We start from the raw sequence: 27,146 nt of genomic DNA, 5'->3' as shown, positions 1-27,146 counted from the left end.
TGAAGAAATTTAACTTGTAATCAAAAACCTTTCCATAAACAAAACTCCAGGCCCAGGTATTTTCACTGGTGAATTCTCTCAAACACTTAAGAAATGAATAACATCAAACTTACACAAACACTTTCAGAAAATAGAGAAAGAGGGAATGCCATCTCATCTTTTTTTTTTTAAGAGACAGGGTCTCACTATGTTGCCCAGGCTGCTGTTGCACTCCTAGACTCAAGAGATCCTGCTGCCTCAGCCTCTCAAAGTATTGGGATTACAGGCATGCACCATCACACCCAGTGTATATCTCATCTAATACACATCAAAATTACCTGATTCCAAAACCAGATGCAGATATTTTAAGAGTAATTACAGATCAAAATCTCATTAATACAGATAATAAAATATTTTTTATATTAGCAAGTTGAATCCAATAATTTTTTAAGAAAGACAATATATTATGAGCAAGTGAGGTTTATTCTAAGAATGCAAAGTTAGTTCACTATCTAAAATTCAGGCCAGGCGCAGTGGCTCACACTTGTAATCCCAGCACTTTGGGAGGCCGAGGCAGGTGGATCACCTGAGGTCAGGAGTTCAAGACAAGCCTGACCAACATGGTGAAACCCTGTCTCTACTAAAAACACAAAAATTAGCCAGGCATGGTGGCAGGCACCTGTAACGCCAGGTACTCGGGAGGCTGAGGCAAGAGAATCACTTGAATCCAGGAGGTGGAGGTTGCAGTGAGCCGAGATCACGCCATTGCACTCCAGCATGGGCGACAGAGCGAGACTCCATCTCCAAAAAAAAAAAAAAAATCTAAAATTCAATCAAAATAATGCTCTACCTTAATAGAATACAGGAGAAAAGCCATATGATCAATTCAAAAGAGACAAAAAAATATGTTACAAAGTTCGGTACTCTATCCCAGTAAAATAAACTCTCACAGCAAACTAGGAATATAGTGGAAATCCCTCAATGTAATAAAGGGCACCTATGAAAAACTTAGTTAAAATCACATTCAATGGTTAAAGTCTCAATGTTTTATAGCCAATGAAGGAACGAGGCAGTGATTTCCATTATCACCATTACTATTTAACTGTGAATTCTAGCCAAAGAAATAACAAAAAGAAATAAAAGACATAGATTGGAAAGGAAGAAGTAGAAGTACCTTTATTTGCAGATAAGGTATATGTATAAAACCGTAAGGAAACCACAAAATAGCTAATAGAACTAACAAATGAATTTAGCAAGGTTGTGCTTACAAAGTCTATAAACTCAGTTGTATTTTTATAAACCAGCAGTAAGCAATTAGAAAATAAATTTTCTTTTAAAACTCCATTCACATTAAATGGACAATAAAGTATTTAGGGATGCATTAAACAAAAGATGCCTAAGATCCTTATGCTAAAAACCATAAGACACAGGAAAAGGAAATTAAAGAATACCTAAATAAATGAACAGAATTACCATGTTCATAGACTGAAAGACGAATAAGGATGCAATTCTTCCCAAATAGATCGAAGGATTACATGCAACCCCAAATAAATCCCAACTGTCTTTTCTAAAGAAACTGACAAGACGCTTTAGAAATGTAAATGGAAAGATAATAGATGACTACAACAATTCTGAAAAAGAACAAATTTGGAGGACTTATACTAAAACGAATATTAATCAAGACAGTGGTATAAGGATAGACCTGTAGATCAACGGAATCAATTAACAAATCTAGGAACAGACACACATTTATATGGTCAATTTTTGTCAAAGACGTGCCAAGAAATTTAACAAAGTAAACTCTTCAATATATGGTTCTGGAACAAATGAGTATCTGTATAAAAAAATAGGCTGGGAATGGTGGCTCATGCCTGTAATACCAGCACTTTGGGAGGCCGAGGCAGGAGAATCACCTGAGGTCAGAAGTTCGAGACCAGCCTGGCCAACATGGTGAAACATATCTCTACTAAAAAGATAAAAATTGGCCAGGCATGGTAGCACACACCTGTAATCCCAGCTACTCAGGAGGCTGAGGCACAAGAATCGCTTGAACCTGGGAGGTGGAGGCTACAGTGAGCTGAGATCGCACGACTGCACTCCAGCCTGGGCAACAGAGTGACACTCCGTCTCAAAGAAAAAAACAGAATACCTGTATTAAAAAAATAAACTTCAGTCCATACCTTAAACTATCTACAAAAATTAACTTAAACCCTCACCTCTTACTGATACACAAACATTAACTTAAAATGAATCATTGACTTAAATATTAAGAGCTAACACTGGCTGGGAACAGTGGCTCATGCCTGTAAGCCCAACACTTTGGGAGGCCGAGGTGGGTGGATCACCTGAGGTCAGGAGTTCTAGACCAGCCTGGCCAATATGGTGAAACCCCATCTCTACTAAAAATACAAAAATTAGCCAGGCGTGGTGGCAGGCACCTGTAATCCCAGCTACTCGGGGGGCCGAGGCAGGAGAATTGCTTGAACCTGGGAGGCGGCGGTTGCAGTGAGCCAAGATTGTGCCATCGCACTCCAGCCTGGGGCACAAGAGTGAGACTTCGTCTCAAAAAAAAAAAAAAAAGCTAACGCTATTAATATTTTCAAAGAAAATGTCCAAGAAAATTATCGCCACACTTATTTAGGCAATTTTTCTCAAGCAGAACACAAAAGGCACAGATACATTTTTTAAATTTATATGGTGGCTTTATCAAAATTCAAATCCTGACTCTTCAAAAGTCCTAACTAAGCAAACAAAGATACAAGCCAGAACACTGGAAAAAAATTTCAAAACAAAGACTGGGCCAAGGGTATTGTCTCATGCCTGTAATCCCAGCACTTTGGGAGGCCACGGCAGGCAGATCACTTGAGGTCAAGAGTTCGAGACCAGTCTGGCCAACATGGCAAAACCCTGTCTCTACTAAAAATATAAAATTAGCCGGGCGTGGTGGCGCACACCTGTAATCCCAGCTACTCGAGAGGCTGAGCCAGGAGAATCGCTTCAATGCGGGGTGCGGAGGTTGCAGTGAGCTGAGATCGCACCACTGCACTCCAACAGGGCAACAGAGCAAGACTCTGTCTCAAAAAAAAAAAATACAAGGACTACAACACAACAAGACACACAATCTAATTTCTAGTTTTAAAAAATGGCGCAAAAGATTTACAGACATTTCACAAATGAAAATATATAAACGGGCAATAAACACAAAGATGCTCAATATTATTGGATTAATATTAAAGCTTAATATTATTTGTATTACTATTAATGCAAATTAAATCCATTACTGTACACCCACTAGGATGGCTAAAGTTAAAGACAGTTAACACCACCAATTGTTGGCAAGGATGAGGAACAACTCAAATTATCATACGTTATAGGAAAATAAAAATGGTAAAACCACTTTGGAAAACAGTAGTGTTACCTTAGAAACTTAAACACACATTTACCATAGGCTCCAGAAATTCCTCTCTCAGGGATTTACCCAACAGAAAAGAAAACATGTCCACACAAAAACTTGTAGAGACGCTTTGAGAGGCCAAGATGGACGGCTCGCTTGAGACTAGGTGTCAGAAACCAACCAGGGAAACATAGCGAGACTCAGTCTCTACAACAAATACAAAAATTAGCCAGGTAGGGTACTGCATGCCTGTAGTTCTAGCTACTCAGGAGGCTGAGGCAGTAGGATCACTTGGGCCTAGAAGTTTGAGGTTACAGTGAGCTATGATCACACCATTGCACTCCAGCCTAGGTAAGAGAATGAGATCCAGTCTCTTAAAAATGCTTTGGACCGGCCGGGCATGGTGGCTCATGCCTGTAATTCCAGCACTTTGGGAGCCTGAGGCGGGTGGATCACAATGTCAGGAGTTCGTGACCAGCCTGGCCAATATGGTGAAACCCAGTCTCTACTAAAAATACAAAAAAAATAGCCAGGCGTGGTGGCACATGCCTGTAATCCCAGCTACTTGGGAGGCTGAGGCAGGAGAACTGCTTGAACCCGGGAGGCAGAGGTTGCAGTGAACCAAGATCCCGCCACTGCACTCCAGCCTGGGCAACAGAGTGAGACTCCATCTCAAAAAAAAAAAAAAAAAAAAAAAAAAGCTTCAGACCAGAATTATTTTAAACTTGGGATATTTTTCAGATTTTGGAATATTTGCATTATATTTACCAGTGGAGCCTCCTGAATCCCAAAATCCAAAACTGAAAAAGCTTTGATGAGCATTTCCTTTGAGTGTCATGTGAAAATTCAAACAGTTTCAAATGTTGGAACATTTCAGATTTCAGATTTTTGGATTTGGGATGCTCAACCTGTAGCAGGTTGAGCATTATCATAATAGCTAAAAATAGAAGCAAAACAAATCTCCCATCAGATGGTAGATTGAAAAATAAACAGTAGTATACACACACACATATACATTAAGGAATACTCCTGGGGAGTGAAAAAGAATAAAATATTAGCATACATGACATCGAGGCCAGACACAGTAGCTCACACCCATAATCCCAGCACTTTGGGAGGCTGAGGCAGGCGGATCATTTGAGGTCAGGAGTTCAAGACCAGCCTGGCCAACATGGTGAAACCCCATCTCTACTAAAAATAAAAAAATTAGCTGGGCGTGGTGATGGGCGCCTACAGTCCCAGCTACTCAGTAGGCTGAGGAGAATCACTTGAGCCCAGGAGGCAGAGGTTGCAGGGAGCAGAGATCGACCCACTGCACTTCAGCCTAGGTGACAAAGTGAGACTCCCTCTCAAAAAAAAAAAAAAAAATACATGACATGGAGAAATTTCAAAGCATTATGCTACTGCCATGCGCAGTGGCTCAAGCATGTAATCCCAGCACTTTGGGAGGCGGAGGCAGGCAGATCACTTGAGGCCAGGAGTTCAAGACCAGCCTGGCCAATATGGCGAAACCCCATCTCTACTAAAAATACAAAATTAGCCAGGCATGGCAGCACATGCCTGTAATCCCAGCTACTTGGGAGGCTGAGGCATAAGAATCACTTGAACCCAGGAGGTGGAGGTTGCAGTGAGCCGCGATTACACCACTGCACTCCAGCCTGGGTGACAGGGTGAGACTCTGACTCTAAAAAAAAAACCAAAAAATTATGCTAAATTAGGATGAGAAAACTTTTTCTGTAAAAGGTCAGATAGGCTGGACACAGTGGGTCACTCCTGTAATCTCGGCACTTTGGGAGGCTGATTGGGGAGGATGGTTTGAGGCCAGGAGTTGAAAACCAGCCTAGGCAAGAGAGCAAGAACTCGTCTCTAAAATAAATTAAAAAAAAAAAATTAAAAGCCCACATAGTAAATGTTTTAAACTTTGCAGTGCATTCGGTCTCCCTATCACAGCTGCTCAACTCTACTATTGTAGCACATAAGAAACCACATGCAGTGCTTAAGGAATGAACATGGTTGTATTCCAATATAACTTCATTTACAAAAACACACAGAGGCCTGGATTTGGCTCACAGGCTGTGGTGTGCTGACCCCTGTACTAAGAGAAAGAAGTAGTCCTCACAGACACAGATTGTTTTAAATTTCTTTGTAAGCCTCATAGCACTTAGCTAAGGGCTAAGGCTACCTACCAAGTCAATGCGTAAAAAAGAAATCAAGATAATCAGATACGGAAAAATTACCTGTGGATCTGATCTTGTCTGCTAGAGCGAACTGGAGCTAATCCATCTATTTCATCAAAAAATATTATAGAAGGTCTCATCAAATATGCCTAGTAAGAAGAAAACAAATAATATTTATTGTATTTGTTTTCATTTTTAAAATTTATTATATTTTCTTAATAGGTAATAAAAGCAAATGGTACAACATGCAGCAGGTATGAAGGAGTATATAGCAACGAGGAAATCTTACCACCCAGTTTCCAACAACCATGTCTCCTCCAGTAAGCAACTACTGTTTTCAGTTTGTTTATTCTTCCATACATACTTATACACAAACCAAAGTGTTTTTGTTTTTTTTTTTTTTTTGAGATGGAGTCTCGCTCTGTCACCCAGGCTGAAGTGCAGTGGCACGATCTCGGCTCACTACAAGCTCCGTCTCCCGGATTCACACCATTCTCCTGCCTCAGCCTCCTGAGTAGCTGGGACTACAGGCGCACACCACCATGCCCGGCTAATTTTTGTTGTATTTTTTAGTAGAGACAGGGTTTCACCATGTTAGCCAGGATGGTCTCGATCTCCTGACCTCGTGATCTGCCCGCCTCGACCTCCCAAAGTGCTGGGATTACAGGTGTGAGCCACCACACCCGGCCACCAAAGAGTATTTTTTAAACACGCATGATAGCACACCACACACATTCTTTTTATTTTTGTTTTAGGTTTTATTTAGTTATTTATTTATTTTTTGAGACAGAGTCTTGCTCTGTCACCCAGGCTGGAGGACAGTGGTGCAATCTTGGTTCACTGCAACCTCCGCCTCCCGGGTTCAAGTGATTCTCCTGCCTCAGCCTCCCGAGTAGCTGGGATTACAGGCATGCGCCACCATACCTGGCTAATTTTTGTATTTTTAGTAGAAATGGGGTTTCATCATGTTGGCCAGACTGTTCTCACACTCCTCACCTCAGGTAATCCACCCACCTCGGCCTCCCAAAGTGCTGGGATTACAGGCGTGAGCCACCGCACTCAGCCTACATATTCTTTTTATATAACAATGTATGTTGTTAAGTAATTTCCACATACTTAAGACCTGTCTCATTCTTTTTTTTTTTTTTTTTTTCTTCAGACAGGGTCTTACTCTGTCACTCAGGCTTGAGTGCAGTGGCATGATCACAGCTCACTACAACCTCAAATGCAAACAATCCTCTTGCTTCAGCCTCCAGAGTACCTGGGACTACAGGCAGGGACCAACACGCCCAGCTAATTTTTAAGTATTTGGAGAGATGAGTTCTCGCTGTGTTGACCGGGATGGTCTCAAAGTCTTGGGCTCAAGTGACCCTTCCACCTCGGCCTGCCAATGTGCTGGGATTACAGGTCTGAGATACTGTGTCCAGCCTGCCTCATTCGTTTTCAACAGCTATATGATGTCCCACCGCATGGATGTGCCACAGTTAAACCTGTCCCCTTCTTATGGATACTTAGGCTGTTTTCAATATTTTCCTATTAGCAACAATATTGTAACAAATAATAGTAAATAAATAACTATTTATCATTTCATATGAGTATAAACATATTAATATAATAAATCCTAAAAGTAGAACTACTGGCTCAAAAGGCATGTGTCATTTCTAATCTAGTTAGATATTTGCAAATTGCCATCCACTGAAGTACCATTTTACCCTCTAACCATCAATATTTAAGGGTGCTCACCAGCAATGTATTATCAAACTTATTGACCTTTGCTAATTTTTTAGGATAAAGAATGTTATCTCATTTTATTTTCAATTCTTATTTATAAGATGAATACATTATATATCCATAAAAGTCATTTATATTGCTTTTCCTATGCTGCCCATTACTTCACAAGATCACTAGTCTTTTGCTTAGTGAGCTCTAGAAGCTACTTATTTATTTATTTATTTATTTATTTATTTATTTATTTATTTATTTATTTTGAATTTTTGAGACAAGGTCTCACTCTCTCACCCAGGCTGGAGTGCAGTGACATAATCACAGCTCACCTCAGCCTCCACCCACCAGCTCAATCAATTCTCCCGCCTCAGCCACCTAAGTAGCTAGGACTACAGGTCCTAGCCAACACACTTGGCTAATTTTTGTATTTTTATAGAGGCAGGGTTTCACCATGTCGCCCAGGCTTATTTATTTATTTTAAAGGTGAATGCTCTGTCTGTAATAGGAAATGCAAATATTTTTCTGCAAAGAGTATCATTTATCTTTTGAATTAGTATTGCTATGGTTTGAGTTTGTCCTCTCCAAAACTCATGTTGAAATTTAATTGCCGGCCGGGCTTGGTGGCTCATGCCTGTAATCCCAGCACTTTGGGAGGTCGAGACAGGCGGATCTCTTGAGGTCAGAAGTTCGAGACCAGCCTGGTCAACATGGTGAAACGCCGTCTCTACTAAAAACACAAAAATTAGCCACACGTGGCGGGAGGGGCGCCTGTAATCCCAGCTACTCGGGAGGCTGAGGCATGAGAATCGCTTGAACCCGGGAGGCAGAAGTTGCTGTGAGCCGAGATTGTGCCACTGCACTCCAGCTTGGGTGACAGAGCGAGACTCAGCCTCAAAAAAAAAAAAAAGAAATTTAATTGCCATTGTGACAGGTATTGGGAGGTGGGACCTTTAAAAAGTGTGTAGGTCTTGAGGCCTCCACCCTCATAAATGGACTAACGTGGCTGACATCTAAGGAGTAGATTTATTATTGTAATAGTGGGTTCGCCCCCATCTTGTGCATTCTCTCTCTCTCTCTTTGCCCTTCTGCTATAGATGCTGTCTTCTGTCATGTTATGACACAGCAAGAAGGCACTGACCAGATGCCTTGATTTTGGACTTCCTCGTCTCCAGAACTATTAGTCAGTAAATTTCTGTTCATTCTAAATTACACAGTCTGTGATCTTCTGTTCTAACAGCACAAAACAAAAATAGGTATTTTGTTGCCATGCAGAATCTTAAAATTTCTTTTATGTGCTAGATCTTTCCTTACATAGTTAGACCTCCCTACTCTGAGATTATGAACAAAATTCTCCCATGTTTTCATCTGGTACATCTGCAGTGTCATTTTTCTCACTTAAGTATTAGATCTAGAAAGAATTTGATTTAAGATGAATGAATATTAGATAACAAATGAGAAGTTTTATCATATAATTTACTCAAATTTATGTAGCTTATGTTTCAAAATTAAAGGAAACTCTCAGTTCACAGGAAGGTCAGTTTACTAAGGAAGAGAGATGAATTTTCCATTTCTCCTGACTGATATGCACTAAACTTTAATGTTTCCTAATAACTTGAAATGAAAGACAATTCAGGCTGAGCATGGCAGCTCACGCCTGTAATCCCAGCACTTTGGGAAGCCAAGGCAGGTGGATCACCTGAGGTCAGGAGTTCCAGACTAGCCTGGCCAACATGGTGAAACCCTGTCTGTACTAAAAATACAAAAATTAGCTGAGCGTGGTGGCAGGTGCCCATAATCCCAGCTACTTGGGAGACTAAGGCAGGAGAATCACCTGAACCCAGGAGGTGGAGGTTGCAGTGAGCCAAGATCACGCCATTGCACTCCAGCCCGGGCGACAAAAGCGAAACTCCGTATCCAAAAAAATAAATAAATAAATAATTCAACCACAAGATAGGGGTTTTGGGGGAAAAAAGTTAAAACAACTGGAATTATGGCCCAGTGCAGTGGCTCACACCTGTAATCCCAGTGCTTTGGGAGTGTTGATCACTATTTTCATATACATGAAACAAACAACTGTTGTTGTTGTTTTTTTCCTTTTTTTTTTTTTTTATAACTACACCCTCACAGTATTGCAAAAAGGAGGTAGGGCATATTACGTGCCAGTCGCTGTGATAAACATTTTGTGTCTTCTCAGTGAAATCTCATAACAGTCTAGTAAGATAGGTATTCTTTCTACCATTGCACAAAAAAGGCTACTAAAGATTAAATGTTTTGATTTACTTAATGTTATATTCAATGGTAAAGATAGATACAAACATTTTTCTGACATAGAAGGCCACTCTCTTAGCCAATACACTGTAGTGCCTTCATTTCATTTAGTGCATAGACCATATCCTTAACTTAGGAATGCAGAATCTTTCATTAAAAAAAAAAAAAATCAGGATTACCAGCAATTTTCTTAAAAAATAAAGCAAACATTTCAACTATTCCTCCCACCAAGAAAACTATGAAACAGAAATAAAATAAATTTAGACAAAAGGAGTAGCATGATTTATGCTATGGTTTTAAATAAAACTAAGAGGCATCCCTAGCCCCAGTATGAAATGGCTACAAAAGTATAACTTTAAAATTTTTAAATTAAATCATTGAATAATATGCCAGCATTGCCAAGCCAATTCTTCCTTCATCTATAAATGTTTATATTTTTATTGTTTGATTATTAATGAATTCTCTTGAAGCATTCAGACTGCATGTTTGACTCGCCATTAGACACTGGACACGTTCAAGGTAAAAATCTTACCTACTCCTTTTTCTAAATCCATTACCTAGCAGTTTTTGATACTATTAATAATTTTTAAATAGTACTAGGCCAGACACAGAGGCTCATGCCTATAATCCCAACACTTTCGGAGGCCAAGGCGGGAGGATAGCTGAAGGCCAGGACTTCAAGACCAGCCTAGGCAACACCTTGAGACCCTGTCTTTCCAAAAAGTTGAAAATTAGGCAAGTGTGGCAATGCACACCTGTAGTTCTACCTAGAGAGGCCAAGGCCGGAAGATCACTTGAGCCTAGGAGTTTGAGGTTGCAGTGAACTATAATCACATCACTGCACTCCAGCCTGGGTGACAGAGCTTTCAAAAAAAAAAAAAAAGTGTGAAGTACTTTACCAATTACAAAGGACTTTCATACACACCATCTTAGTAATGGGTGCTCAAAGCTTGAAGTTATTTTTTATTTCATATGAATTTCCTCAGACACAATCAAATATATGCTGCATTGCCAAATATGAACAGCATCCTTCACTAACTCACACAATCAAAAGTGAATTTATATTTGGACTGGTTTTTTTTTTTTTTTTTTTTGAGAGACAGAGTCTCACTCTATTGCCCAGACTGTAGTACAGTGGTGTCATAATCGCTCACTGCAGCCTTGAACTCCGGGGCTCATGCAATCCATCTGCCTTGGCCTCTTAAAATATTGGGATTACAGGCGTCAGCCACTGTGCCCAGCTGGAATAATTCTTAAAATGTATAGGAAATAATATCTTTAAAGTTTTTGTTACAAATAAATAGTAGACATAGTCCACATGATATTTATTCACCCTGCTCTGCCTTTTAAAAGTATTCACTCATGTCTGAATTCTTCTAGTACCGTATTTACAGCTCATGAAAATAACACACTACTTTGTGAGATTTCTTGCACAGATACTTAAGTTTTTATGCCTGTTGTAGTTCCCCAATGGATTATAATCTAGCAATATATATGTTATATCCTGTGTTGTCTAAAGCACCTAACATGGTATTATATACCTCACAGCCACCTCAATAAATGTTTTATGAGCCATCATAAATATTCAAAAGTACTAGTGAAACTGCCATTAAATACCTCTAAGGCATACAATCACAGATTACTAATCCTGAATATAACATATTGGATGGAAAATATGCTTCCTCATAAACAGTTTGTATTTGCAGATTAAATGTATTAAATATTCTAAAGAAAATATTCTCAGCAGGCAGATTGCTTGAGCCCAGGAGTTCGAGACCAGCTGGCCAACGTGGTGAAATCCCACCTCTATAAAAAATACAAAAATCAGCCAGGCGTGGTGATGCACACCTGTAGTTCAGGCTACTGGGGCAAGGACTGATGCAGGAGAATTGCTAGAGCCCTGGATGTCAAGACTGTAGTGAGACGCGATCACGCTATTGCACTCACTCCAGCCTGGGTAACAGAGAGAGGCCCTGTCTCAAAAAAACAAAGAAAGAAAAGAACAGAACAGAACAGAAAAGACTCTTGAATTAGATGATTTCTCTTACCTGATCAAAAAGAAGCCTAAGTTGCCTTTCAGATTCACCAACCCACTTGCTCAAACAATCTGCTCCTTTTCGCATAAAAAAAGCCACTTTTTTGTCTCCTTGGCTGCATTCATTAGCTAATGCTCTGGCAACCAAGGTTTTACCTGTGCCAGGAGGGCCATAAAACAAACAGCCCCTAGAAGAATAAAAAAATCAGGAAGTGTAAATTATATTATCATCACTGCTGATAACCAATTTTTAAAAATGTCCCTCCCTTCCATATAATTTTGTATTGAAGTATAATTATTAGACATTGATAAAGCTTTTTGCAGGATATAGACAAAAGTTTTACTTTGCTAAGTCCTTAAATCACCAAGCTTTGGCAGACAAGAAATAAAGTACAGAGTAATTTGGCAAGACATATAGAAATTTTAAATGTGTTTCCCAATGACCCAGAAATTTCACATCTTTAGAATAAATAATGTAGAAATACTCAAAAGGAATGATAAAGATAGATTCAAATGACTCTTTAATAAGATTTTCCATATCCTTAAAAACATGAAAAATAAATTAGAACAAAATCTGAATAAAAAGTGCCTCCTTAAAGAAAACAGACATTTATCAGTTTAAATCTAACAGCCTATATGTGTATCTTCTGAATATTCTTTTTTTTTTTTCTGAGACAGAATCTCACTGTCACCCAGGTGCAATCTCGGCTCACTACAACCTCCGCTTCCTGGGTTCAAGTGATTCTCATGCCTCAACCTCCCGAATAGCTGGGATTACAGAGGCACGACACCACCCCTAGCTAATTTTTGTATTTTCAGTAGACACAAGGTTTCACCATGTTGGCCAAGCTGGTCTCGAATTCCTGACCTCAGGTGATCCACCCACCTCGGCATCCCAAAGTACTGGGATTACAGACTTGAGCCACCGTGCCCAGCCAGAATATTCTATTCTGCCCAATCTTCTTTAACATAATTTATCTGCCTTTTCCAATAGTTCCCCAGCTATCCACCTCATGATCAGGCACAATCTGTTCCTACAAATAAATTATCAAGCTCACTCTATTTCAAAAATACTCCATCATCAAGTCAAAGAAACACATCAATAAAACTGTGCTTCCAAGGGTAAATAACATACAGCATCAAACTCGATGCACTGGGAGCCAAATTCAGAAAAACCCATCTGGGCAATCTGGTTGTATATTTAGGGCCCACAGAAAGAATCTTATCAAGTGCCTGACTTAAATCCTGAGATGTAAACTTCAAGAACATACTTAGTTCCATGGCCTCTGGACCCTAAACAATAACATTTCACTTCTAACTGTCATTGCTAGGACACGTCAAATAAATATATATCAAATATTTATATTTATAGTAATTTATTCAATTAAATAACATTTGAGAAAGTAACAGTAATAACAATAACAAACATCTATGACATTGCTTACCTTGGAGGCTGAATTTTAAACTTTTCAAAAATTTCTGGATATAAAAGTGGGAATACTACCATTTCCTTTAGCGCATGAATATGATGGCTCAATCCACCTATGCTATCAAACCGTACCTTGGAAAGAAGGGGAAAAATTTGATATCAAACAATTTTATATGTTTTATAGAATTTTTAAAATTTATGAGTCTTACGATTCAGAAATACATGCCTTTAGCAGAAGCTTTTAAACATAACTACAAATAAGTGTAGGAAAAAAAGGCCAACAATAAAATCCAAGTTTACATTTCAGTTCAGGCAAATTAAGCTACCATTATTTAATCTAGTAACTCAGAACCAGGATTAATCCCCAACCTAAAACTTTAATAGGTATCTATAGGAGATTTTTATATTATACTAACACATATAATTTTTATATTATACCAAGTTTTAATGGGCCTGGCACAGTGGCTCACACTTGTAATCCCAGCACTTTGGGAGCCCAAGGAGGGTGGATCACCTGAGCTCAGGAGTTCGAGACCAGCCTGACCAACATGGTGAAACACCATCTCTACTAAAAATACAAAAATTAGCTGGGCATGGTGGCGCACGCCTGTAATCCCAGCTACTTGGGAGGCTGAGGCAGGAGAATAGCTTGATCCTGGGAGGCGGAGGTTGCAGTGAGCCGAGATCGCACCATTGCACTACAGCCTGGGCAACAAGAGTGAAACTCCACCTCAAAAAAAAAAAAAGTTTAAATGGCTTTAAAAATATATAATTATTTTGTACATGTATTCTCAGAAGGGGGCAATATTGTCCTCACAGGGGCAAAAATTGGTTCAGGGGTAGGGCAAGAAAAAATCTTAGCTATTTACAATAGTTTGTAGACCTCCCAAGGTCAATGTTACCTGACAAAATCTTATTCTTTAACATTTAATTTCTCTAGTCAGACAGAAATTTACCTTTTTTTTTCTTTATGGGACACTGATGAAAAAATTATTTTAGAAACACTGATCACAAGAAGCAGCAAAGATTGTTCCTCCCACCCATAATAGTTTAAATAGCTAGAAGGCTTCGTAAGAAAAAAAGTGTACAGACAAAATATGCTTTAAGAAAATTTTACCCAAAGTGTTAACTGTGACTGCCTCTTCCCTGCTTCTTCATTCTGTTATGGTACTTGAAAATGTTTTACAATGAAAGTATTACTATGATAGAAAAAGTGAAAGTAAACTATTAACAGAAAAATAAAAACAAGTTAAGTAACAGAAACATTTTAAGAGAAGCTAAATTTTCTTGTATTTGGTATCAAATTTTAAAGAAATAAGTGGCCTGGCACGGTGGCTCACGCCTGTAATCCTAGCATTTTGGGAGGCCGAGGCAGGCGGATCACCTGAGCTTAGGAGTTCGAGACCAGCTTGACCAACATGGAAAAATCCCGTCTCTACTAAAAAAATACAAAATTAGCTGGGTGCAGTGGCGCATGCTTGTAATCCCAGCTACTCAGGAGGCTGAGGCAGGAGAATCGCTTGAACCCGGGAGGCGGAGGTTGTGGTAAGCTGAGATTGCACCATTGTACTCCAGCCTGGGCAACAAGAGCGAAACTCCATCTCAAAAACAAAAAAAAGAGAAAAAGAATTTAGTCTACTTTGGCAGAGACATCTAAAGTTTACTAGATTCATCTGTAAATAGACAGATGAAAATAAATGAAAGGAAAATAAAAATGAAGAAAAAAATTTTTTAAAGACAAAAAAGAAATTAACTAGATTCAAAAGAGTAAAGTGCTGGTAAGCCAAATAAGCAAAGATCATTAGGTAAGGTCTTCTGAGAAGATGCACTATTAGAAATGGGATTCTGCTCATATGCAATACTCTAATATTTTCTTAGGGTCCCATTAATAAAGTAAGATAAGCATTTTCCTCTATGACTTCAGATTAGAGATAGTTAAAATTTCATCTTCAAGTATATAAGCAATTCTATTTGATAACTTATCTTAAACCTCTCTATGGAAATCACTTAAATTACGTTGTATAAAGAGATTTTTGGGAAAAAAGAAAAAATGTATCAAATAAATTCTTGGTTATGCAGTAACCTTATTCCAAAATATCCCCCAAAATAAGATACTACTAACAATGAGAAAGAATCTACCATGTCCTCTGAGTCTTGTGCCTGTTTTTGTGCTACGTATCTTCCCCAGGTGTGATCGATCATCTATTTTCCAAAGTGACCTCACCGCTCTTTATATTGATGACCCATATTTGAATTTCTAGTCCAGGTATTTCTCCTTAATGCCAAACCTAAATAACCCATTACCTACAAGGTGCTTCCACTTATAGTATACCTCAGATACCTAAACATGTATTAGTTAAATACAACTAATTAAATCATCTTCCTGCCTCAAACATTTATTCCTCTTCTCATGTTCCCTACTCAGAGAATCAAGCCATTCTCCATCCAGACCATCCGTTATCTACCTAGTCACCTAAGCTAGAAACCTGGGTAATACTCTCAAGTTGTACCTTTCCCTTGTTCCCCAAAAGCAATTAATTCACCAAATTCTGTCATTTCTGAATTCAATCCTCAATTCTTTCAAACCCATTTACTTCTTCAAAGTTATCTTAGTTTCTACCATGACCACTACTCCACATTACTAGACTACAGCAATATCCAGTCTCCCTAATGCCAGCCTTGCTTCCCCCAAATTCATTAACTATATCATAGCCAGAGTGAGCTACCCAAAATACAAAATCATGAAACTAGGCAATTTCAACAATAGCCCATTATTCATCATGGTTTATGAAGCCTTGCCCCTCATAACCTTCTCAGCCTCATTTCCTACCTGTTACATATTCCAGTAACACTGAAATGAAAACACCTGACTAAGCACCACTTGTGGCTAGGGTTCTTAGGTTTCAAAACATATACATCGAAACATTAACACTGTCATATCCGAATTTTCTAGTTCTACTATGTGCTGCTTTAGAAACAAGAAAAAAACTTTTAAAAAAAAGAAAACTTCTAGAAAAACATTTACAAAACTTACTGATTTATCAATGTTCATTGGATCAACATCAGCCAAGCTTGCACCCACTTTCACTCGTTCTCGGAGAATACCGCTAGCTAAGTCCTCTGCTCTGAAGTTCATAGGCAAACATCTGAAATTTATAAAAGTGCAAGTAAAGTTGCATTAAAAGTTTCACATTTTTAATGTCAAAATAAGTTTACATTCTTTGATGTGTCTTCATCTTTCTCCTTTTTCTCATGACCCAGAAAATAATATCAAAGGATTTCATACTTTTACTCTACTTTTCTTACATTCTTGTCAATGGCCAAAAATTAAGTTACTCACTAGATAAAGCAAACAAGATCGTTAATCTATTTGCCCGAAGAGCTCAATCTATTCCATTTTAGGAAAACATCTTAACATACCTGATTATCCCATGTTATACAACTATAAAATAAAAATAAACCTATATGTACTATAATATATGGGATTAAAATAAAATTAAGCTACTGATTGATTGATTGAGACAAGATCTCACTCTGTTGCCCAGGATGGAATGCAGTGGTGCAATCACAGCTCACTACAGCCTCAACCTCCTGGGCTCAAGTGATCCTCCCACCTCAGCCTCCCAAATAGCTGGAACTACAGGCAGGCAACACTAAACCTGGCTGATTTTTTATACAGACAAGGTCTTACTATGTTGCCTAGGCTGGTCTCAAATTCCTAGGCTCAGCCACCCAAAATGCTGGGATTACAGGCGTAAGCCATCAGCCCAACCTTTATTTATAATATTTAAATCTATTCTCAACTATTACATGAATATGTCTACTCAGTTATATGACTGAAAAAATTGTCTTTCCATTTTTTTCAAAAAAAAAACCAGAGACCACATCTTGAACACTAAGCTTCATCTTTTGTGTAACTACCTTAAGAGAGATCTCTATACTACATTATTTAACACATTATTTAATATACATTATTTAATTTCTGTAAATTAATATAGTCAACTTCCTCTTTTAACCTTGGGTAAACACCAATGACATTAACAGCCTCAAAAAAGTCTAGCATCTATAATGAATGTAACTTCATTGATATTTCTGAATCCTAATTTATAAAAATATATTATCAAAGTAGATTATCAGAATAGTTCGGATTAAATAGGCATTAAACACTTTTATTTAAACTTGGATTTTTCTCATTTTCTTTCCATCATTCAGATGAGAAATTCTTTTTTAGTACACAATCTAACCGATCCAAACTTGTTTCCAAGACCTGCTAACTGAAAACTTGGTATTTCTACAATAAATAATAATTTGACACTTTAATTATTTACTCCTCCACTGAAAATTCTCTGAGGTTTTAGTGAGCCCAACAGTGATCAGTTAGTTACCCTAGTTAGGGAAAGATCACCAGGGGCACTTGTTCAACTGACAACAAAAACAAAGTAATTTTTTCCAATAAAAATCTAAGGTCTCCTGAGATAATTCTATTAGAAACCATGTCTTAATCTGACTGCTATAATACTGTAATCATTATAAGTACCTAAAATCAACCTCATTAAATGGATTTAGATTAGAAAGGAGGTACAGAGGAAAAGACAGACACTGCCATATAGGTTGGCCTGTTTCCCTTAGCTCTCCTTACTTTCCCTCTCCACAAATTATTTTATCGTAAGTACTTTCAGACTAAATAATTTTGGGGAAAGGTTAGATTTTTACTGAAAGAAAAGCTAAGTAGAAACCAAGTCAATGTCTTAATCTAGTCTAAAATATGTGTTGAATATCAATGTTAGCAAAGAAAATCACTCAAAAAAAAACTTATTTTTCCTTTTTTCTACCATGGAAATAACATTACAAATCTTACTAACCTATTTCTTGCTCTTGCCATGCTCTTTGATTTCCTTCTTTCAAAGCGTTCCTCATCAGAAGAAGTTGTGTCACTACTATGAATGGCATGCTTCTTTCTCCTAAAGAGAGTAAAATCCTTAAAACTATTATAATAGCAAACACCTTTTTAAAACACACTGTAATATCTACAATTAGCTCAGAGGAAATTCATTCAGCAAATATTTATTAAGATTTTTTACCCTCATACAGTTTACATGAAGTATAAAGGTAGCAAGTTCTGCAGAGAAAAAGAAAAAAAAAGGCCTGTAATCCCAGCACTTTGGGCAGTCAAGGTGGGCAGATCATGAGGTCAGGAGTTCGAGACCAGCCTGGCCAACATGGTGAAACCCCAGCTCTACTAAAAATACAAAAATTAGCCAGGCACGGGGTGGGCACCTGTAGTCCCAGCTACTCGGGAGGCTGAGGAAGGAGAATTGCTTGAACCCGGGAGGTGGAGGTTGCAGTGAGCTGAGATTGCGCCACTGCACTCCAGCCTGGGTGACAGAGCAAAACTCCTTCTCGAAAAAAAAAAAAAAGGGAGAATAGAAAGCCTAAAGTTTTTTTAAAAAAGAATAATTCAGGAAGGGAGTCAGTAACCAACTTTTTTTTTTTTTTTTTTTTGAGACAGTGTCTCACTCTGTCACCCAGGCTGGAGTGCAGTGGCAAGGTCAGGGCTCATTACAGCCTCAACCTCCAGGGCTCAAGCGATCCTCCTGCCTCAAACCCCCAAGTAACTGAGACTGGAGGCACCCGCCACCACACTGGCTAGTTTTTGTACTTTTTGTAAAGAGGGGGTTTCACCATGTTGCCCAAGGTGGTCTCAAACTCCTGAGCTCAAGTGATCTACCCACCTTGGCCTCCCAAAGTGCTGGGGTTACAGATATAAGCCACCGCACAGGGCCAGCAACCAATTTAAATTACATCCAAATTTAGCAAATATCGGTCACTGTTTGATAAATAACATTAGAATCTCAGAAAAAAAACAGTTTGGTTTTTTTTTTAATTTTATCTTTCCCAAATAGTCACAGTCCAGACATTTAAAGAACAAAGGAAAAATAATACACTGGTTTACAGAGGACAAGGGCTTTAACTTTCCACTTAAGATATTTCCATCCTGTTTGAACTTCTTATAAAATACATAAAATATTTTGAAGAAAAAAATAGTTTATAACCAGAACTACTATGGAGAGATTAGGTAATTTGCCAGGCTAAAGTCATCACAAAGGAAAAATAATACTTAATGAATGCCAGATTATTAGTGTAACTCATAACATCTCTAAGACACCTAAAAAATACTATAATAAAACCACCACAAAATTGTGTGCTCACAAAGTGTTCAAATTGAGTTCATCATATCCAAATCAAATGCTTCAACCACTTCTTTTAAACTGTATATTCAGTTAGCAGTTCCACTAACTAGTAATTTGCAAAAAAAAAAAAACCTCAGAAATCATCCTAAATCCCTTTTTGCCCACCACATAATCACTGCCATTGAGTTCTAGCCACACTCCCTGTAAATATCCCTTATATCGTCTTCTTCTCCACCCCTACCTAGGTTTCGCTTACCACCTGCCTAGCCATTTGACCACCCTCAGCTCTGCTTTACTAAAAAAAAAACATTTGCCATGATCTTACCTCGGATCTTGTTACCGCGTGAACTGCTCTCCACCTCTGCAATTTTAAAATTCAATGGCCTACTTTTTGAATATAACCTCCTAACATACCAACTTTCAACTCATCAAGGCCAACTATACCCGAGCACCCACTGACTCAGAGTCAACTCCCTTCGTGGCTTAATTTTCTGTCAAGCCTCACAGGAAAAGCTATTACTTCAGTTTTTAATCTTTCTACCTGACTCTGTCTCCTTTTTCTTCCATTACACTTGCTAATTCCAACCCTGTACCAACCCAAGTAATAAAAGTAGAACGCTGAACCCACTAATGAAAATCCACACAACCATACAAGCTGGAATCATTGTCAGTAATCTACTTCAAGCACAAATAGCCTTCAAAGATGTCCCAAAATCTGTGCATCAGTACTCCACTCCAATGCCCACATGTCCCATTAGCAACCCAGATTTTCTCAGCTTCTCCTTAAGATCCTTAACCCACCTCCTACTCCTTCTCTACTAATCGGAATCCTTTCATTAACTTCTGCATCCATTTTTTGTGAGGGAAGAAAGAATTGTTTTTGGGTTGTTTTTTTTTTTTCTTTTTTTTTGAGACAGAATCTCGCACTGTCGCCCCGGCTAGAGTGCAATGGCGCAATCTCGGCTCACTGCAACCACTGTCTCCTGGGTTCATGCGATTCTCCTGCCTCAACTTCCCAAGTAGCTGGGATTACAGGTGCACACCAACACGCCCAGCTAATTTTTGTATTTTTAGTAGAGACAGGGTTTCACTATGTTGGCCAGACTGGCCTCGAACTCCTGACCTCATGATTCGCCCATCTCGGCCTCCCAAACTGCTGGGATTACAGGCATGAGCCACCATGCCCAGCCTGTTTCTGTTTTTATTTCTGTTTTTAGATAGAAGGTCTCACTCTGTCAACCCAGGCTGGAGTGAAGTGACATGATCATAGCTAACATCAGGAAGCCACAGCTTCCACGGCTTTATGCACAGTCTCTTCATCCCCCAGGAACTGCATGCACCTGATGGTCTTCAAGTTCTTGTCGAATTCATAGACAATGGGAATACTAGTCGGCAGGTTCAGCTCCATGACAGCCTCTTCAGAGAGACCCTCCAAATGTTTCACAATGCCCCAGAGGCTGTTGCCATGCACTGCAATCAGCACCCATTTCCCCTCTTTTACCAGGTGAACTATTTCTTCATTCCAAAACGGCAGAGCTCTGGCTTTGAGAGTCCTTCAGACTCTCACAGGAGGGTAGCTGATCTTCCGTGAGGTATGCATACCTGCGATCCTTACTAATGTTGCTGTAGAAAGGATGGTCAGGCTCCATCGGAGGTGGTGGAACATCATAGGAGAGCCTCCAGATCTTCACCTGGGCCTCATCATGCTTTGCAGCAGTTTCTGCTTTACTGAGACCAGTCAGACCCCCATAGTGCCGCTCACTGAGGCACCAAGTCCTCACTACAGGCAACCACATCTGATCAATGGCATCTAGCACTGTCCAGAGGGTCCAGATTGCTCTCTTCTGCACTGAGGTGAAGCAGATGTTAAACTCATAGCCAGCCATCTCACAGTGCCTGCCTGCCTGCCACTCTTCATCTCCTTATGGCCCGCCGGGCTCACGTTGGCATTGTACCAGTCGCTGAAGCAGTTCTCCAGGTTCCAGGTGCTCTCACTGGGCCAGATCAGCACCAGTTTGTAGGTGGCCATGGCAGCGGGCTGGGGAGGCCCTGCATCAATTTTTGATACTTCCCAACTCTTCAGGAAGATAGCTGCAAAAATTATCTACTTATTCTTTGCAATTTTGATATTTATCCTCTCCTCTACTTCTTTCTCCCCATCAGGAAAGTTCCCAAGTTTATGTGTGTATTGGGCCTATAACATATAGAAATGTAATAAATTTGCCAATAATAGCACAGAAGGAAGTTGGTGGGAGAAAAGTTGTATTGGTCTAAGAAAATGACTTCAGATAGTAAATTGAATGCATAAAAAATAAAGAGAACCAAAAATGGTAAATCAATTGAGAAGTTAATATAACAATACCTATAAACATATACAGTCATCCCTTAGTATCTACAGGGGAATGATTCCAGGACCCTTGCGAATACCAAAATTCAAGTATGCTTAAGTCCCTTACATAAAAACAGTATAGTGTTTGCACACTGCATATGGCCTACACACATCCTCCCATACACTTTTTTTGAAAATTTATCGAAGACTTAACGTAAGAGTTACCTCCTGTATACTTTAAATCATCTCTAAATTAATTATAATACCTAATACAACACATGCTATATAAATAGTCATCAAGCTGTATTTTTTGTTGTTGTATTGTTGGAGTTTTTTCTCAAATATTTTCGAGGTGTGGTTGGTTGCATTCACAGATGCAGAACCTGTAGCTCAAGAGGACCAACTGTACTTGCTAATGTTTCTTCTCGTAGCTTCAGTAAAAGCCATTAAATCATATAAAGTAATAATTCCAACAATGTATTGTTAGATCTGTAACATTTTTAGGTGTGATACAAATAAAAATAATACAACAAAAACAGTGGTATACATAATTTCCCAGTAAATAACTGAAAAGCCAAAATCCTAGTTGGGGCTGGGCATGGTGGCTCATGCCTGTAATCCCAGCACTTTGGGAGGCTGAGGCAGGCAGATCACTTGAGTTCGAGACCAGCCTGACCAACATGGTGAAACCCAGTATCTACTAAAAATACAAAAATTAGCCTGGCATGGTGGTGTATGCCTGTAACCCCAGCTAGTGGGGAGGCTGAGCCAGGAGAATTGCTTCAACCAAGGAGGCGGAGGTTGCAGTGAGCCGAGATCACGTCACTGCACTCCAGCCTTGGCGACCAGGGAAGGCTCCATCTCAAAAAAAAAAAAGAACTTAAAAGCCAAAGAGTATACAAAACTATACAAAACAAACTCAAACCATATACAAAAATTAAGTAAATCAAAGACCTAAACATAAGAGCTAAAACTATAAACTATTTGAGGAAACCATAGGAACAAATCTTCATGACCTCTGAGTTGGCAATGGATTCTCAGATATAACAGTAAAAGCGTAAGCACAAAATAAAGAACAAGTAACTTGAACTTCATAAAAATTAAAAGCTTGGCTGGGCACAGTAGCTCATGCCTGTAATCCCAGCACTTTGGGATCACTTGAGCCCAGGAGTTCAAGACCAGTCTGGGCAACGTGGCAAAACCCTATCTCTACAAACAATATAAAAATTAGCTGAAAACAGTGCCGTGTGCCTGTAGTCCCAGCTACTCGGGAGGCTGAGGTGGGAGGATTGTTCGAGTCCAGGAGGCTGAGGCTGCAATGAGCCATGATCATAGCACGCCTGGGTGACAGAGCAAGACCCTGTCTCAAAAAAAAAATAAACTTTTAAAAGTAGAAACTTTCCTTTGTTTCTACTTTCTTCTACATGTAAAAGAAAGGATAATTAGGGCCGGGTGTGGTGGCTCACGACTGCAATGCCAGCACTTTGGGAGGCCAAGGCGGGCGGATCAGGAGGTCAGGAGATCGAGACCATCCTGGCTAACACGGTGAAATCCCATCTCTACTAAAAATACAAAAAATTAGCCAGGTGTGGTGGCGAATGCCTGTACTCCCAGCTACTCAGAAGGCTGAGGCAGGAGAATGGCGTGAACCCAGGAGGCGGAGCTTGCAGCGACCCAAGATTGCCCCACTGCACTCCAGCCTGGGTGACAGAGCGAGATTCCATCTCAAAAAAAAAAAAAGAAAGGATAATTAGGGGGAAAAAGTATCAAAGATTAACTTGAATGGATGCTTCAAATGAAACCAATGTGGGTCATTTAGATTCAACTCTGCTAAGAGACCAAAGAGCTGTGTAGCTTTAGGGAATAAAAAATAAACTTTTAAAAGTAGAAACTGGTCGGGCGCCATGACTCACACCTGTAATCCCAACACTTTGAGAGGCCAAGGCAGGGGGTTCACAAGGTCAGGAGTTTGAGACCATCCTGGCCAACATGGTGAAATTCTATCTCTACTAAAAATATGAAAATTAGCTGGGCATGGTGGCGCACACCTGTAATCCCAGCTACTCGGGAGGCTGAGACAGGAGAATTGCTTGAACCCAGGAGAAAAGGTTGCAGTGAGCCGAGACTGCACCACTGCACTCCAGCCTCCAGCCTGGGTGACAAAGTGAGACTCCGTCTCAAAAAAAAAAAGTAAAAACCTTCCTTTGTACCTACATGTAAAAGAAAGGATAATTAGGGGGAAAAATATCAAAGATTAACTCGAATCAGTGCTTCAAATGAAAGCAATATGGGTCACCTTTGATTCAACTCTGCTAAGAGACCAAAGAGCTGTGTAGCTTTAGTGAATGTAACTGTTAAAACAACAAATATTCCAGGCAAACTGAATCTGGAAGATAATAGTAGCTAAATAGGATGACAACTGTTAGTCACTAATTAAAGAAAGAAAGACACAATTAGTCTCTCATTGACAAATGCAAATGTTTCCTTTCAAAAACAAACCTTACCTAATATGGCTTCTTCTTGCTGGAGATCTATGAATATCAAACAGCGTGTTTTCCCTCTTTTTTTGATGAGCTGGTACTAAAAGGGAAGAAAAGGATAATAGAGAAATAACTAATAAATTGATAAATGAATGTATTAAAGGAGTAGAAATGACTTCTGCTCAGTTTTTTGTTGTTGTTGTTTTTTGAGACAGTCTTGCTCTAACGCCAGGCTGGAATGCAGTGGCGCAATCTCGGCTCACTGCAACCTCTCCCTCCTAAGTTCAAGCGATTCTCCTACCTCAGCCTCCCAAGTAGCTGGGACTACATGCGGGTGCCACCACGCCCAGCTAATTTTTGTATTTTTAGTAGAGACAGGGTTTCACCATGTTGGCCAGGATGGTCTCAATCTCCTGACCTCATCATCCGCCCACCTCGGCCTCCCAAAGTGCTGGGATTACAGGCATGAGCCACCGGGCCCAGCCCTGTTAACTTTTTTTTCTTCTTTTTTTTTGATACAGAGTCTCACTCTGTCACCGAGACTGGAGTGCAGTGGTGCCATCTCAGCTCACTGCAAACTCTGCCTCACAGATTCAAGCAATTCTCCTGCCTCAGCCTCCTGAGTAGCTAGGATTACAGGCGCCAGCCACCACGCCCAGCTAATATTTGTATTTTTGGTAGAGACGGGGTTTCACCATGTGGGCCAGGCTGATCTCAAACTCCTGACCTCGTGAGCCGCCCGCCTAGGCCTCCCAAATTACTGGGATTACAGGCGTGAGCCACTGTGCCCGGCCCCTGTTAACTTTTTAAATAAAACCTAGTCATGTGTCTTCAAGTACCAAATGCTGTCTAGAAGCAAAATGAAAATAAAAATTTTGTGGCAATACTATAAAGTTGCAAATAAAATTCTAAACAGATGTTAACTTAATCTTTGTGACTATGAGATTTCTTAGATACATGATCCATTAAAAAAAATTTTAGCTGGGTGCAATGGCTCACACCTGTAATCCCAGCACTTTGGGAGGCCGAGGCGGGTGGATCACCTGAGGTCAGGAGTTCAAGACCAGCCTGACCAACATGGAGAAATCCTGTCTCTACTAAAAACAGAAAATTAGCCGGGCGTGGTGGTGCATGCCTGTAATCCCAGCTACTTGGGAGGCTGAGGCAGAAGAATCGCTTGAACCTAGGAGGCGGAGGTTGCAGTGAGCCAAGATCATGCCACTGAACTCCAGCCTGGGCAAGAAGAGCAAAACTCCATCTCAAAAAAAAAAAAAAAGAAAGAAATTTAGCACAATCCATTCAAAGAACAATCCATTAAAATTTTTTTTTATAGGCTGGGCACGGTCCCGGGACTTTGGAAGGCCAAGTCAAAGGACTGCTTTGAGCCCAGGAGTTCCAGACCATCCTAGGCAACGCGGTAAGAACCCAACTCTAGTTTGAGGCGCAGTGGATCACTTAAGGTCAGGAGTTTGAGCCAGCCTGACCAACATGGTGAAACCCCGTCTCTATTAAAAAATACGTATATACAAAAATTAGCCAGGCATGGTGGCATGCGCCTGTAATCCCAGCTACTTAAGAGGCTGAGGCAGGAGAATCACTTGATTCCAGGAGGCAGAGGTTGCAGTGAGCTGAGATCATGCCACTGCACTCCAGCCTAGGTGACAGAGCAAGAAGGAAGGGAAGGGGAGGGAAGGGGAGGGGAAGGGAGGGGAGGGCAGGGGAAGGGAGGGGAGGGGAGGGGAGGAAGGGCGGGCTGGGCACTGTGGCTCACAACTTGTAATCCCAGCACTTTGGGAGGCTAAGGCGGGTGGATCACGAGAGGTCAGGAGTTCAAGACCAGCCTGGCCAAGATCGTGAAACCCCATCTGTAATAAAAATACAAAAATTAGCCAGGCACGGTTAATCCCAGCTACTTGGGAGGCTGAGGCAGGAGAATCACTTGAACCAGGGCGGTAGAAGCTGCAGTGAGCCGACAGCACCACTGCACTCCAGCCTGGGCGACAGAATGAGACTATCTCAAAAAAAAGAAAAGAAAAAAGAAAAAGAAAAAAAGAACCCAACTTTACAAAAAAAATTTTTTTTAATTAGCCAAGCATGGTGACATGCACCTCAGCAGGCTGAAGCAGAAGAATGCAGTAAGCCATGTTTGCACCAATGCGCTCCAGCCTGGATGACCCTATCTCCAAAAAAAAAAAAAAAAAAAAAAAAAAAGCAAAATGTATAAATTGGAGTTCATTAAAATTATAAATGGGCCAGGCATGGTGGCTCACGTCTGTAATCCCAGCACTTTAGGAGGCCAACATGGGTGGATCACCTAAGGACAAGAGTTCGAGACCAGCCTGGCCAACATGCTGAAACCCCATCTCTACTAAAATACAAAAATTAGCCAGGTGTGGTAGCGCATGCCTGTAGTCCCAGCTACTTGGGAGGCTGAGGAAGGAGAATCGCTTGAACCCAGGAGGCGGAGGTTGCAGTGAGCCAAGATTGCACCCCTGCATTCCAGCCTGGGCAACAGAGTGAGACTCTGTCTCAAAAAATAAATAAATAGGCCAGGTGCAGTGGCTCACGCCTGTAATCCCAGTACTTTGGGAGGCGGAGGTGGGCGGATCATGAGGTCAGGAGATCGAGACCATCCTGGCTAACACGGAGAAACCCTGTCTCTACTAAAAACACAAAAAAATTAGCCAGGCGTGGTGGCAGGCGCCTGTAGTCCCAGCTACTCGGGAGGCTGAGGCAGGAGAATGGCATGAACCTGGGAGGCAGAGCTTGCAGTAAGCCGAGATCATGCCACTGCACTCCAGCCTGGGCGACAGCAAGACTCCATCTCAAAATAAATAAAATAAAATAAAATAATAAACTTCTGCTCTTCAAAAGATACTATTGAGAGAATAAAAAAGACAAGCAACAGACTGTCTTCTCTTAAAAATATTTGCAAATGACATATCTGTTAAAGGTCTAATATCCAGAACATATAAGGAATCTCAAAACTCAATAAGAAAACAAACAACCCAATTGAAAAAATGGCCAGAGATCTGAACAGACATTTTACCCAAGATTTAACACTGTCAAAAAGAAAAACAAATGAAAAGATGCTTCAACACCATTAGGGAAATGTAAACTAAAACTATAATAAATACCT

At 40.0% G+C, this 27,146-nt stretch overlaps 1 protein-coding gene and 1 pseudogene across 6 annotated transcripts in view; both read right to left on the bottom strand.

The window, feature by feature from the left end:
• ATAD2B (ATPase family AAA domain containing 2B) overlaps positions 1 to 27,146 on the bottom strand; it is a 196,505-nt gene that overhangs the window by 120,462 nt on the left and 48,897 nt on the right. For all 6 annotated transcript variants that reach the window (XM_019021380.4, XM_055377524.2, XM_063696032.1 and 3 more), the window contains 6 exons: positions 24,032 to 24,107; positions 17,870 to 17,968; positions 16,042 to 16,153; positions 13,024 to 13,139; positions 11,592 to 11,766; positions 5,611 to 5,699 (listed from right to left, as the gene is read on the bottom strand). In XM_019021380.4, the coding sequence (XP_018876925.1) occupies positions 5,611 to 5,699; positions 11,592 to 11,766; positions 13,024 to 13,139; positions 16,042 to 16,153; positions 17,870 to 17,968; positions 24,032 to 24,107 (667 nt within the window). The remainder of the gene's footprint in view (positions 1 to 5,610; positions 5,700 to 11,591; positions 11,767 to 13,023; positions 13,140 to 16,041; positions 16,154 to 17,869; positions 17,969 to 24,031; positions 24,108 to 27,146) is intronic.
• On the bottom strand, positions 20,046 to 22,062 carry LOC109025771 (phosphoglycerate mutase 1-like; annotated as a pseudogene).

The sequence above is a fragment of the Gorilla gorilla genome, chromosome 12 (assembly GCF_029281585.2).
Source record: "Gorilla gorilla gorilla isolate KB3781 chromosome 12, NHGRI_mGorGor1-v2.1_pri, whole genome shotgun sequence".
NCBI lineage: Eukaryota > Metazoa > Chordata > Mammalia > Primates > Hominidae > Gorilla > Gorilla gorilla.
This window is presented reverse-complemented; position numbering and strand designations above follow the sequence as displayed.